Raw genomic sequence first — 15482 nt, 5'->3', positions numbered from 1 at the left:
AACAGTGGTATCGCCTCCAGATGGCGCTCTTGTTAACTGTATTCGTATCCGGCACAGGTTATTACATCATAGGTTGATTCTGCATAGTAGTAATGTCCCAGTACAAGGCCTTCCCTTGCTCAAAATAATGGAAATTATATTATACCAGTATATTGATGGTGTTAATCCATTGATTTGATTGGCCCAAACACAAAATTTGCATATGCAATCCATGGTATATTGGCTGATAATGCACGGCTAAACCAAGTGGCCCTGGAACATGAATTGACTACAGGTTTAATACGGAAATACATAAAACCGGTATTATTTGATTTTTAGGGAAATATAGTGGTTGAATTTTGGAAGAATATTGAAAAAAATACTGAATTAAAAACATCTGAAAAGTTATATAACTATAATATTGATTTTTGTTAATGGTGGGATCCAAGTTGTGAGCGTCCGTCGTTGGGTGATTGTCGTTCGCCACACAAACCTAAACCACCGTCCCTCAACACCGTGAGGTGCCTACACGAACGCCAGAACGCTATGTTCTCAATGTTGTTACTTTGAGATGGATTGCGAACTTCCAACAAAGAAAACATGATCTTTAAGTACAAGATATAATTGAGGGATTCAATGACATAAAAATGCAAAAAACTATGAGTCACAGGCAAAAATGTATGCCACCAATAACAACCGGTGTCCGGTAGCGGCAGCTGACAAAATTGCAGTGCACCCGGGTAATTGCCATCTGTTTCAAAAAACACGGGACAACGCAGGATTCGACGACGATATATGGTATTGTAATTCTCCACTATGGGTAAATAAGTTACAGGAGATGATGAAGGTAATTTCGAAAGCTACAGATTTGTGACGAGTGTTCACCAACCACTGTATTAGAGCGACGGCGTGCAAAGTCTTTCGGCCGGAGTTGAGACAAGGCATATCATGTACGTGTCACAAAAACGATGCAAAAATCCGATCTTACACCATCAAACTTACCCCAGAACAACGAAAAAACTTGTCAGTCATACTGTCACAAAACTTTGGCTATACCAAAGGTATCCAGGTCAGATGTTGGAACTGAGGTCGCTGTGCCGGTCGCCGTACATGATACACCGCGTCCCGCCGCGTCTCAAATTTCGGTCGAACCAAGTACCGCTGAACGTCAAATATCCACAGTTACAAGTAGTATGTTGAGTCACAAAACCGGTTTATTTCACAACTGTACTTTCAATGGGCAAATTACAGTCCACATTGTACAAAAACCGGAATGAAAACGTGGAAAATCCGTTGTTTAAATGACCCAAACTGTACACGACCCTGTATTTCAAATCGCGTTGTGCGTCAGTAAAAGGTCAGAAAGGTCATTCTTTGTTATGCTAATTTGTGTGTTTACGCTGCTCTATTCAACGTGGATATGTTTCATTTTCATGTGGAATAAAAATTAGTTTGTATTCAATTTGAACTGTGTTGCGCATGTAATTTTTGTATGCATTCAGCGTACAACTACATACTATTCTTATAAATATTCATGTTCAAGGGCCATAATCATGATCTTTTAGTAGATGAAAGTAAACTCTTTTTTTACAAGTTTTATCGAATTGTCAATATACTGGTATAATATAATAGCAATAACCCCCGCCGAAGTTGGGTATACCACTTGATATTGCACAATTCACTCCATATATGCACTCGCCCGCGGCTCGTGCATATATGTCGTGAATTGTGCAATATCTCGTGGTATACCCGCCTTCGGCGGGGGTTATTGCTTAATTATATAATTAATACAGTTTCGTAAAGTAAAGCAATAAGACTTCATTAAATTGAAGTATCAACGTTCCAAAGCCCCGAAAATCACTATTATTGTTTTCAGGCCGATCAGCCTGCACTATATATATGACAAGGAATGAAACAAAATATGCACATGTTACCCGGGCTTACTTTTAGCATTTTTAGACGCATACTATATGGCATTTTTGCCCATTGTTCGACTTAAATCGCTTAAAGATCCACGTATGCCGTTTTGTGATATAGTGCCCTCTTGTGGTACACTAGTGCTATCATTATGTGGTTTTCGATAGTTAGTATTTTGTGTGATTTATTATTTATTTGTATGCATTTCGACTTTGTAATTCCATAGTTTTATAATTCATTGCGTACTATGTATTATACTTGTCAAATTATGAAATTGTTTATTATGGAAAATTTAGGAAGCGTTGCACTGGAGGAGAGAAGCTACGAACGTCTTTCTAAATTTTATTTTTTAGGGGGGCCGGGGTTTTGAGCTGGCAACGTCCTGCTGTGGCGTCGGAGGAGGAAACTGTGTTGTCGCTGAGTGAAGATCGAAAGCGGATTCCGGAAGAAGTGCTGGAAAAGTACACTGTTGTTGTGGTGCATCTATGGACTTCTAGTTCAACCCGTGTTTGAGTTCCATCGTGACTGGTAGGTGAACCGTAAGGGGTCCGAAACGTCACTGATTGCAATCGAACGTTGAATAATTATCGCATAAACTTTTATTGCATCAAGGCTTTATAATTTATATCTGGATTTGATGATCAGCTACCAACAGGACTGAGTTGATTTACTTAAAATGTAACTGAAAGAACAACACAACATATTGCTCAGTACATAACACATATTAAATATGGTCAACTCGTTCCGACATAGCGTGGGTTCACGACCACTGTACCACTGGTTGAGTTCTTGCAACTACCATCTGAATTTGATGATCAGCTACCAACAGGATTGTGTTGATTTACTTAAAATATAACTGAAGGAACAACACAACATATTGCTCGGTACATAAAACATGTTGAATACGGTCAACTTAAGTAGACATAGCCTGGGTACCCGACCACTGTACCACAGGTTGCCTACTTGCAACTACCATCTGGATTTGATGATCAGCTACAACATGATTGTGTTGATTTACTTAAAATATAACTGAAGGAACAACACAACATATTGCTCAGTACATAAAACATATTAAATATGGTCAACTCGTTCTGACATAGAGTGGGTACACGACCACTGTACCACTGGTACTTGCAACTAACAAGTGGAGTGGAAGATAAGAATCCAAAATGATTATGTTGAGTTACTTAAAATAAAACAGGTGTAACAACAAAACATATTGCTCAGTACATAAAACACATTAAATATGGTCAACTTATGTAGACATAGCCTGGGTACCCGACCACTGTACCACTGGTTGCCTTCGTCCAACTACCATCTGGACTTGATGATCAGGTACCAACAAATTAAGTTGATGTACTTGAAATAAAACTGATGTAACAACAAAACATATTGCTCAGTATATAAGACACATTAATTATGGTCAACTTATGGAGACATAGCCTGGAAACTCGACCACTGTCCCACTGGTTGCCTACTTGCGATTACCATCTGAACTTTATGATCAGGTGCCATAAGTATCGAGTTGATTTTCTTAAAATAGGACTGATGTAACAACAAAACATATTGTTCAGTACATAAAACACATTAAATATGGTCAACTTATGTAGACATAGCCTGGAAACTCGACCACTATACCACATGTTGCCTACTTGCAACTACCATCTGGATTTGATGATCAGCTACCAACATGATTGTGTTGATTTACTTAAAATATAGCCGAAGGAACAACACAACATATTGCTCAGTACATAAAACACGTTAAATAGTGTCAACTTATGTAGATATAGCCTGGGTACCCGACCACTGTACCACAGGTTGCCTACTTGCAACTACCATCTGGAGTTGATGATCAGGTACCAACAGGATTGTGTTGATTTACTTAAAATATAGCCGAAGGAACAACACAACATATTGCTAAATACATAAAACACGTTAAATAGTGTCAACTTATGTAGATATAGCCTGGGTACCCGACCACTGTACCACTGGTTGCCTACTTGCAACTACCATCTGGATTTGATGATCAGCTACCAACATGATTGTGTTGATTTACTTAAAATATAGCCGAAGGAACAACACAACATATTGCTCAGTACATAAAACACGTTAAATAGTGTCAACTTATGTAGATATAGCCTGGGTACCCGACCACTGTACCACAGGTTGCCTACTTGCAACTACCATCTGGAGTTGATGATCAGGTACCAACAGGATTGTGTTGATTTACTTAAAATATAGCCGAAGGAACAACACAACATATTGCTCAGTACATAAAACACGTTAAATAGTGTCAACTTATGTAGATATAGCCTGGGTACCCGACCACTGTACCACTGGTTGCCTACTTGCAACTACCATCTGGATTTGATGATCAGCTACCAACATGATTGTGTTGATTTACTTAAAATATAGCCGAAGAAACAACACAACATATTGCTCAGTACATAAAACACGTTAAATAGTGTCAACTTTTGTAGATATAGCCTGGTTACCCGACCACTGTGCCACTGGTTGCCTACTTGCAACTACCATCTGGAGTTGATGATCAGGTACCAAAAGTATTGAGTTGATTTACTTAAAACAGGACTGATGAAACAGCAAAACATATTGCTCAATATATACAAAACTTTAAATATGGTCAACTCGACCATTGTACCACTGGTTGCCTACTTGCAACTACCATCTGGAGTTGATCATCAGGTACCAACAGGATTGTGTTGATTTACTTAAAATATAACTGATGTAAGAACAAAACATATTTCTCAGTATATAAAACACATTAAATTTGAAATGTTCTTGCATAAATCTCATTGTTTTATCCATAGTTACTTTTACAGTGACCGACTCCATCTCATCTCCCATCTGCAGCAGCTGAAAGTATCCTGGTCGCAGCATGTTAAAGAGAAATTGAAAATGCAAAATGAATGAGGTTGGAACTGGAACAGCAATAACATGTAGGGATGAGAGTTAATTGTTATTGTGAATTTAATGTCTTCCTAGTTCACAACACCATTTACAGCCACATCGTCCAAATTGCATGGTTTCATATGTACACCCTTACATGCCTCTAATGCCTGCACCCAATCACAGTTGGCATAGCTCATGGCAATGAAATTAAAACAAAAGGTGAGATGTGAGCTGGTGAAAGAGGGCGCACAAGCCACAAGAGGCCGGTAACTAGTAACGAATCCGGCATTCTGATTGGTCCATCACTTTCTCGTTGCTTGTTCCATTTTCCTTGGTTACGTGACGTCAGCGCTTACACTCAGGGCCGTTCAGGGGTTTCGTTTTACTTTCGAAAGTTGGGAAAATAAAAAAATGTTTTTGTTATAAATTTGCACAGAAACAGCGTGGAATGTCAGGAACATCTCAAATATGCAAGTCTAAGCAGGCAGAATGTATGAGAATGGCGTTCTACTTGCCATTCGCAAAGGACGCCGGGAACCAGCGAAACATACTGGTTGAACACATTGTCATTTTTGTAAACCCATCCTGAAGATAATAAAGCTTGTCTGTTCCAGCATTATTTAATAACTTAAGTAACTTTTGTATGTTTAATAAGGTGGCTTTAGTCTCCCTTTTGTTGCAAGTTTGGATACCAGACTTCTAGAATTCCAGTGGAAACTTTCGCATAACATCATCTATACAAACTGGACATTGTATCATATGACACCACCACGTGTTCAGTCCAGTCGTTGTACCTTTTGTGGAACAGCAGAGGAAACTATTTTACATATAATTGTGAATTGTTATGTTAAGTCTCTCAGGCGTGGTTTTCTAAATAAATGGGGTCATCAGCTGGGCGCTCCCTCTGCCCTTACCTATAAGCAAATTTTGCTTGGTGGGCAAGATTTCAACATTTTATTGAATCATTTGATAATGTTAACAAAACAATTTATATGACAGCAAGCTTAAAAAATATCCTCCAACACTGAACAGCCTACACGTCAACATGACGCATATTAAGCAGATTGAAGAATACATTGCTAAAAGAAACAACTGTATAGACAATTTCAACAAAAAATGGGGAATATTAAATATCTAATTAATATATCTAATCACCTCATTCATCTAGTCTCTTTTTCGGCTTGGTCTTGCTTTTATTGTTTTGTCTGTATTTTCTCTGTGTATTGCGAATCTGTTTAGCATTGAAAATAAATAAATTAAATGTTTAAACATTTAATGTTTAAAAAAGAGTTATGTATTTATTGTTATTTCTCCCTTTGCAAGGCAACTCAGTAAAATATTTAAATAAATTTGAATTCCTTTCAAAAAAATCTACTCATTTCTTTTGCTGGTGTTTATGTATGCGTTTGACCTGCTATTCATGCACTGTATATCCTGATTTCATTTAACTCCCTCTGTCAGCCACAAATAAGACCCCCCTCAAACATATACTCAGTCAAGAATGACATCAGAGTAAATTAAATGATAAAAAGAAAGGCATTTCATCTTTTTATTCAAGAGATTTATTTTACAAATGTGATCACATTCTTTTTACATGTTATACATGCAAAGAAAAACATTGAAATAAAAGTTTATAAAGTAACTAATATTTATTTATATCAAGACCAAAATGGCTGCCATTTGGTCGTATTGAATTACATATTCCAACAAATGAAAGTTCATGTATTCCATTTCTACCAATTTCTATAAGTCAGATCAACAGAGACAAAGATGATTCTGTGAAGACAAGTAGTGAAATGAATGGGACCATTATTAATGGTCTTGATTTTGAGATGTTTTGTGTCTGGGAGGTTTTGCTAAAACACACTAGTTTTATTTTTTATAGCTATACAAAAGTCTATAGTACAACACTAGGTAACAACTGCACAAATTACAGCAAAAGCATAATTTTACCTCAATCAATAAATGTTTATCACCATGGTTTCCATGCATATTATTAAATGAGTGTAGGCATAGAAACGGTTACAATGATTCCATGGATAGAATCTGTTTTTCTGTGCTGTAGGGTCTAATGGTGATTTCAATTGCTGATTTGTAGTCCATAAGCGGTACCATTCGATGTCTTGGTAGTTTCAACTTTCCCTTTTTACTCCAGTCACATAATTCTGATATCATTGTTTGGGCTTCATCAGCTGTGAATAATATTTATAATTAATCAGCATCACATGACCATGTTGACCAAACTGATTGGTTGTTGCTTATTCAGGTGCTATCCTGAACAGTGAGTACAAAAAAGCGCCCTCTACAGCCAGTCCATGAACACAGAATTAAATTAAAACACATTTGTAAATAGATTAGTTATCACTGGGTTTTATTTTTGCTAGTCTCTCTGATAAGTGAAATTTGGTAAAATATAGTAGAACACCGTGTTACACTGGAAAATATAAGAATTTAAAAACACAGTTGATATGGTCAAATATCAATATAGTGAAATTAAATACCAGTGAAAATAATTGTTTTTACAGTACAAGTCCTAAAACTAATAAGATGTTTCAAAGAGAAATACATCATGCTAGAGTTTTCATATGAAAACTGACATGTTGACAGATTCTAAAAAACAGTCTCTGTACTCACATTTTCCATTTTTATCATGCCATCTTGACATCCAGTAACCCACAACTTTGATATCATTAAATATCAATAATCCAGTTGGCAAGGTGATTGGTTGCCGTGACATCCCACCATAGGTTACCATGGTACCACCATGTCTGTGGTTTAAAGAAATAAATAATTTGGAGTGTGTGTGCACTGATTTCTTATTTTCAAATACTATCAATATTTCATAAAGTGATATCAGCTTTACCTATATTATAATGGTTTGTTCCTACTTTCCAAATACCCACTCTGAATATTTCAACAAAGTGATAGCTTTACCCATATTATAATGGTTTGTTCCTACTTTTCAAATACTCTAGATATTTCATCAAAGTGATAGCTTTACCTATATTATAATGGTTTGTTCCTACTTTTCAAATACCCACTCTGAATATTTCAACAAAGTGATAGCTTTACCCATATTATAATGGTTTGTTCCTACTTTTCAAATACTCTAGATATTTCATCAAAGTGATAGCTTTACCTATATTATAATGGTTTGTTCCTACTTTTCAAATACCCACTCTGAATATTTCAACAAAGTGATAGCTTTACCCATATTATAATGGTTTGTTCCTACTTTATAAATACCCACTCTGGATATTTCATGAAAGTGATGGTAGCTTTACCCATATTATAATGGTTTGTTCCTACTTTTTAAATACTTACTCTAGATATTTCATCAAAGTGATAGCAGCTTTACCACCAACAGCATTCAGGGCAAGTCTGGGTTTGCCATGGTCCTTAAAAACAAGTGCAAATAATTAAAGATCAAATAGTGATTCTGTCCAAACTGTTCTTCATTTGAATAGAAACACAACAGTAAATATAGAGAAAAATTTCTATTTCCTCGGTTGTTTTTTTGCATAATTGAGCTAAAATGAATAGGCATGAATGTTTTTTTATAAACATTTATAATCCTTTTATAAATCTCAAATGATGGTTGAAAACAAGTTGAAGTAAACACAATCCATCCACAAATGAATACCATGAGTGTAGCATTTGACACATCATGACAATTTCCCTGCTACCTGAAAATGAATATGTCATATAACATTTTAAATGTTCACCACCAAACTGAACAGTTATTTTGAATACACTGACAGCATTTATGCTTGAGAGAAAGATGCAGACATTCAGCGGTAATGTGTGTTAGCAACTTTCTACACTTGGCATTAAATAAACTCCACAGAAAGACACAACTTTGAATTTGTCTGAAATTTAGAAATTTCATTATCTGTTTAAGTATTCTCACTTTTAACAGCTGTTTAATTTCTCCTTTTTGAGCCGAGAAATCACTGATAACTTCTGTAGCACCAAGGTCTTTGAGATGTTGACAAACATCATCAAAATCTGACCTATGTAACAAAAATAATTTATTTGCATTAATTATCTCATCACACGAGTGTACTGATAGATTTCATTCAAAACTATTGCATCATCTGACCACACCCACTATTAGCTGCATTTTGTATAACCACATCACCTATATGGACAATTGTTACTTACCGTTGTCTGACTATATTGATAGTTTGTATTCCCCTAGCTGCAGCTATCTGTATAGCAGCCTGACCACACCCACTATTAGCTGCATTCTGTATAACCACATCACCTAAAAAAAAAATAAGAAACATGCCTTGAAATTTGTGTGACATAAAACAGATTTTATTATATATCACATCATTGTTTGTAAACAAGGTGTCTGCATTCAACTCTACATCAATGAAGTCACTGTTTGTAAACAAGGTGACTGCATTCAACTCTACATCAATGAAGTCACTGTTTGTAAACAAGGTGTCTGCATTCAACTCTACATCAATGAAGTCACTGTTTGTAAACAAGATGTCTGCATTCAACTCTACATCAATGAAGTCACTGTTTGTAAACAAGGTGTCTGCATTCAACGCTACATCAATGAAGTCACTGTTTGTAAACAAGGTGTCTGCATTCAACTCTACATCAATGAAGTCACTGCTTGTAAACAAGGTGTCTGCATTCAACTCTACATCAATGAAGTCACTGTTTGTAAACAAGGTGTCTGCATTCAACTCTACATCAATGAAGTCACTGTTTGTAAACAAGGTGACTGCATTCAACTCTACATCAATGAAGTCACTGTTTGTAAACAAGGTGTCTGCATTCAACTCTACATCAATGAAGTCACTGTTTGTAAACAAGGTGTCTGCATTCAACTCTACATCAATGAAGTCACTGTTTGTAAACAAGGTGTCTGCATTCAACTCTACATCAATGAAGTCACTGTTTGTAAACAAGGTGTCTGCATTCAATGCTACATCAATGAAGTCACTGTTTGTAAACAAGGTGTCCACATTCAACTCTACATCAATGAAGTCACTGTTTGTAAACAAGATGTCTGCATTCAACTCTACATCAATGAAGTCACTGTTTGTAAACAAGGTGTCTGCATTCAACGCTACATCAATGAAGTCACTGTTTGTAAACAAGGTGTCTGCATTCAACTCTACATCAATGAAGTCACTGTTTGTAAACAAGGTGTCTGCATTCAACTCTACAACAATGAAGTCACTGTTTGTAAACAAGGTGTCTGCATTCATCTCTACATCAATGAAGTCACTGTTTGTAAACAAGGTGTCTGCATTCAACTCTACATCAATGAAGTCACTGTTTGTAAACAATGTGTCTGCTTTCAACTCTACATCAATCAAGTCACTGTTTGTAAACAAGGTGTCTGCATTCATCTCTACATCAATCAAGTCACTGTTTGTAAACAAGGTGTCTGCATTCATCTCTACATCAATGAAGTCACTGTTTGTAAACAAGGTGTCTGCATTCAACTCTACAACAATGAAGTCACTGTTTGTAAACAAGGTGTCTGCATTCAACTCTACATCAATGAAGTCACTGTTTGTAAACAAGGTGTCTGCATTCAACTCTACATCAATGAAGTCACTGTAAACAAGGTGTCGGCATTCAACTCTACATCAATGAAGTCACTGTTTGTAAACAAGGTGTCCACATTCAACTCTACATCAATGAAGTCACTGTTTGTAAACAAGGTGACTGCATTCAACTCTACATCAATGAAGTCACTGTTTGTAAACAAGGTGACTGCATTCAACTCTACATCAATGAAGTCACTGTTTGTAAACAAGGTGTCTGCATTCAACTCTACAACAATGAAGTCACTGTTTGTAAACAAGGTGTCTGCATTCAACTCTACATCAATGAAGTCACTGTTTGTAAACAAGGTGACTGCATTCAACTCTACATCAATGAAGTCACTGTTTGTAAACAAGGTGACTGCATTCAACTCTACATCAATGAAGTCACTGTTTGTAAACAAGGTGTCTGCATTCAACTCTACATCAATGAAGTCACTGTTTGTAAACAAGGTGTCTGCATTCAACTCTACATCAATGAAGTCACTGTTTGTAAACAAGGTGTCTGCATTCAACTCTACATCAATCAAGTCACTGTTTGTAAACAAGGTGTCTGCATTCAACTCTATATCAATGAAGTCACTGTTTGTAAACAAGGTGTCTGCATTCAACTCTACAACAATGAAGTTACTGTTTGTAAACAAGGTGTCTGCATTCAACTCTACATCAATGAAGTCACTGTTTATAAACAAGGTGTCTGCATTCAACTCTACAACAATGAAGTCACTGTTTGTAAACAAGGTGTCTGCATTCAACTCTACATCAATGAAGTCATTGTTTGTAAACAAGGTATCTGCATTCAACTCTACAACAATGAAGTCACTGTTTGTAAACAAGGTGTCTGCATTCAACTATACATCAATGAAGTCACTGTTTATAAACAAGGTGTCTGCATTCAACTCTACAACAATGAAGTCATTGTTTGTAAACAAGGTATCTGCATTTAACTCTACACGGTTAATGATATGACATTCAGTTAACAAATACATGTAATATTTACCCAGAAGAGTCATCACAATACAGGTGTGTATGACCTAATATGGTAGTCAGTAAATAGATGATATTGACGAAGTGGATTCATCACAATACAGGTGTGTATGTCCTGATATGATAGTCAGTAAACAGATGATATTGACGAAGTGGATTCATCACAATACAGGTGTGTATGTCCTGATATGGTAGTCAGTAAACAGATGATGTTGACCAAGTAGAGTCATCACAATACAGGTGTGTATGTCCTAATATGGTAGTCAGTAAACAAATGATATTGACCAAGTAAAGTCATCACAATACAGGTGTGTATGTCCTGATATGGTAGTCAGTAAACAGATGATATTGACCAAGTAGAGTCATCACAATACAGGTGTGTATGTCCTAATATGGTAGTCAGTAATCAGATGATACTGTTTTGGTTGTGGGAATCACATAGAAAGGGTATATCAGTTGTTACCTGCTTCTAACCTGGCAAAGTCTTTTAACATTCTGTAAGCTGTACAATTATTTACTCTTAAAGTTGCTGCGAATATAGTAGGTGTCCCTGGTGGTATTTTCAACCAGTCATTCTCATTCTGTACTGTATGGCTACACCATGTACCTGAAATAAAACATGTTTTTGAGCACAGACACACCTCCCTGTGTATGTAAGATTATCTGCTACTATAATGAAGTAAATATGGTATATTGACCAATAACAGACCTCAGCATTACTACAGCAGTTTTGTCAAAGTGTTTAAATATACTTACCTATGCCATTTACACCGGGAATAACAACATCACCAGGCAGCAGTTTTGTAACTTGTTTACCAATTTCTTGTACTACACCAACCCCTTCAAAGCCTCCCACAGCCGGCAAAGATGGCTTGATTGGGTATACACCTAGTAAATAATAATGCAAAGGTGAATCAGATCAGGATAAAAATGAACTTGACACATCGTGCTAGTTTTGAATTCAAATTCACTGTCAATGGGAATTTGATTATTTCACTTTTAATTTTTAATTTATCATAAAAATCATAAATTTGCGGCCACTCCAAAAAGTTGCCCGCGTAATTATTTGACAGATTTTTGTAATTTATTGGCATCAAAAATTTTAACCAATTTAGATTTTCATCTAAAAAACACACTAGTTATGAAAGGAAAATTTCCAGACTTTTCCAGCTAAACAATCCGGGTAACATATGAAGCTATTTTTTACAGAAATTGGAGAAAATTCAGCATATTTTAGTGAAAAAAATGTTCACATATGAATATTAAACACAGAATCTAGAACACTCCCCCAGGGTAATTAAAATCGTAAATAGAATTTTTTTCCCTCAAGCTGTCTCCATTTTTTTTAGGTAGGTGCCTGGAGTAATAGAATTTGTAACTGAATACCAACATTTTCACAGTGCAATCTCATTAAATTATTACTACTAGCAGTGAAAAGGTGTATAATAATAATCTTATCTTGAGAATATCACAAAATATGCACTCGGACAGTACATATGTGATTGCATTGGACAATAAGATTACCATATTGTCATGGCTATGTGTCTTCTTTGGAGTATTCTTATATGATGTGAAACTATTACTCAATTAATCACATTTTGCAGTGTATGTACATTGTCATATAGAATACTCTAATAACGTTTTCTGTCGCTAGCAGACACAACACCGACCTACACTCTGTCTCCACACATTATCTGTAATAGGTTATTAGGCTGGTGGTCATAAAATGAAATTTCACAAAACCTGAGTTTGCACATGATGGGCAAATTTTATAAATGTTACCATTCACGTGAAGCAGACTTGCTTACAGAGCACATATTTTGTGACTTTATCTGGAAAAACAATCACACATATGTAAAATAAAACCTACATAATATCCTATGCAGGAGTGGTATTCCTAATATTAGTTTGGTTACATCTGAACATTTCATCATTTAATTGCACCCAGTTTTGAAATCACTTATCAAGGATAAAAGTGATATCAGAAAATACTTAAAAGATGTCAAACCTTGTATTGTGTTAATATCAGCAGGATTAACAGGAGCTGCAATCATCTTGACAAGAACTGAATTTTCATCCACAATGTAGGGTAATGTGATTTCAGTTTTTCTGCAAAGTAAACACATAATATAATACATTGAGGCATTCCTATTATGTCATTGATGTTAAAATAGATGTGTTATACCATAGACCCTCTTTTTAGAGGGTCTATGGTTATACCAAGGATCAACAGTTAATATTGAATCCCAGAAAGTTATGCATGATTAGATCTTATACATGTATTCACCAAGATGGTTAAATCAAAATGATAGTTAAAATAGTTGAACACATGATTAGATCTTATACATGTATTCACCAAGATGGTTAAATTAAAATGATAGTCAAAATAGTTGAATACATGATTAGATCTTAAACAACAATGTTAAATCTTAGGACTTTAAGTTCAAAGGAAAAATCTCAGATGCATGTTCCTCTCATTTATGGTGTGGTGTCAACAAGACAAAATATGACTGTCCATCTATAATTTAAATAAATTCTAAAATATTTAAATACAATTGACAGAATTAAAACAACTGAATATTAGCAAGACACTTTTCCCGAAATGGAGATTATCTCTAAATCGAGAGACATTCTTCTGATCACAGTATTCCATAACAATGATTATTTTTAACAAACATTTCCGAGGAGTGAACAATTGGGTTGAAATGCAGTAAAAATATCTCCCAATCAAAAAAATTGTATTTTATTTTTCTCTTTTCAAAAAAATTGGTAACGACCGACCCTAAAAAAATGAACGCAAAGTTTGTTGTTGCACTCCACGGTTTTAATTGCGTACGAATCTCATAAATTGAACATGTTGGAGTTGTCAACAAATGAATTCACATCGGGTGATTGTCTCCTGATCAAGAACTAAATTTATCTCCCGATCTAGTGAATTCTCCTGATTTGGAGATAATCTCCAAAGTTAAAGCGCGATGGTCGTCGCGAAGCGCGTGTTCGAATTTCATGTAAATAAACAATGTATTTTACACGCTATACGTCGCTATGAGTCCCATATCGAACAGGACGCGGCGACGACTGCCGCCCTTTAAGTTACTGAATGTAAACAACTTGACTTACTCACTGAACAACTTTAGATGGATCACCATATTCTGAATATTTCAACGCACATGGATTACTATACGCTCTCACATGAGATTGAATAACTATAGCGTGTGTACTTGAAATCATACATCTCTCCAATAGGCATAATTTCCACAGAAATCGACATCGATGATAACAACACGTTTTGATCATGGGAGCGGCCATTTTGGATATGTGACCGGCGGTTGACCCTAAAGATTGCTGCCTTCAAACTGACTGACGTGCGCATTATATAAGCCCCGCATCAAATGCAGTTTTTACCACAGGCAGTTAGATACACATGGTAGTATCATTTATATAATCACAAAACCGCAAAACCTACAAAACCAATCGTATCCAATCCGTGACTGTTAACCTCCACAAAGGAGAATGGATAGCGCCGCTAACGTTAGTATAATTAAATTACTTTGTTTTTATTTGTTCTAATAATATTTGAAAACGAGTTTCCGAAAGCGTTGATTCTGTGAGTGATGTGTATTTCAAATTACACATTGAACGCACACCATACACACTCCGTGGTAAATAACGGCTATAGCGTGTAGCGTTTAATTTGTGACTTAATATGCTAGCATGTTTGTATGTTTGACATTTTTTTCAAATTCATAGTCATATAAATGTTTTCAACTACTAGTATTGGGTTTTAGACGGATGACTTTTAATTACTACAAATTTTGAGCTGGCATAATGACAGCCAAGTTTATTTTAAACTATATTCGTCCCACTTAATTATCTCAATGTTCGTGTTTATTTTCATTTTGTGTCGGACAATTGAGATTGATTACAATTTTAAGATTCTGACTGAGATTTGGCCAGCCAATGAAATTGTTTTAATTTCAACCAATCAGCTCGTTTATCTTTTTACCAAACATGTCCAAGGACAATATTTACTTGTGAGAATATAAATAGGATACGAAACGTCTCTTCTTCAGTTCGTTTTGTTCGTTCTTCCTTCAAAGTTCGTTCAATAAA

General features: G+C 35.7%; 1 protein-coding gene across 1 annotated transcript; it reads right to left on the bottom strand.

Moving 5' to 3' along the window:
* Nucleotides 1–6430: 6430 nt before the first annotated feature.
* On the bottom strand, nucleotides 6431–14678 carry LOC100371192 (enoyl-[acyl-carrier-protein] reductase, mitochondrial-like). The gene is made up of 9 exons (XM_085492915.1): nucleotides 14494–14678; nucleotides 13378–13478; nucleotides 12126–12257; nucleotides 11833–11976; nucleotides 8971–9073; nucleotides 8717–8819; nucleotides 8131–8204; nucleotides 7441–7574; nucleotides 6431–6998 (listed from the first exon to the last, which is right to left on the bottom strand). Exons 1-9 carry the CDS (start codon nucleotides 14676–14678, stop codon nucleotides 6829–6831), a joined length of 1146 nt encoding a protein of 381 aa, XP_085349041.1. The 3' UTR covers nucleotides 6431–6828.
* Nucleotides 14679–15482: the final 804 nt, after the last annotated feature.

Source organism: Saccoglossus kowalevskii, chromosome 18, assembly GCF_978046115.1.
Source record: "Saccoglossus kowalevskii chromosome 18, keSacKowa6.1, whole genome shotgun sequence".
Lineage (NCBI taxonomy): Eukaryota > Metazoa > Hemichordata > Enteropneusta > Harrimaniidae > Saccoglossus > Saccoglossus kowalevskii.
The sequence above is the reverse complement of the archived record's forward strand: the minus strand, read 5'-3'. Positions and strand labels throughout refer to the sequence as shown.

Excerpts from the sequence above, each read along its gene's own strand:
- LOC100371192 (XM_085492915.1), bottom strand. The coding sequence starts at position 14,678 with ATGGCCGCTCCCATGATCAAAACGTGTTGTTATCATCGATGTCGATTT. Across the intron at positions 11,977-12,125 it reads TCCCGGTGTAAATGGCATAG|GTACATGGTGTAGCCATACA; the intron begins GTAAGTATATTT and ends GTTTTATTTCAG. Across the intron at positions 8,205-8,716 it reads AAATTAAACAGCTGTTAAAA|GACCATGGCAAACCCAGACT; the intron begins GTGAGAATACTT and ends CTTGTTTTTAAG.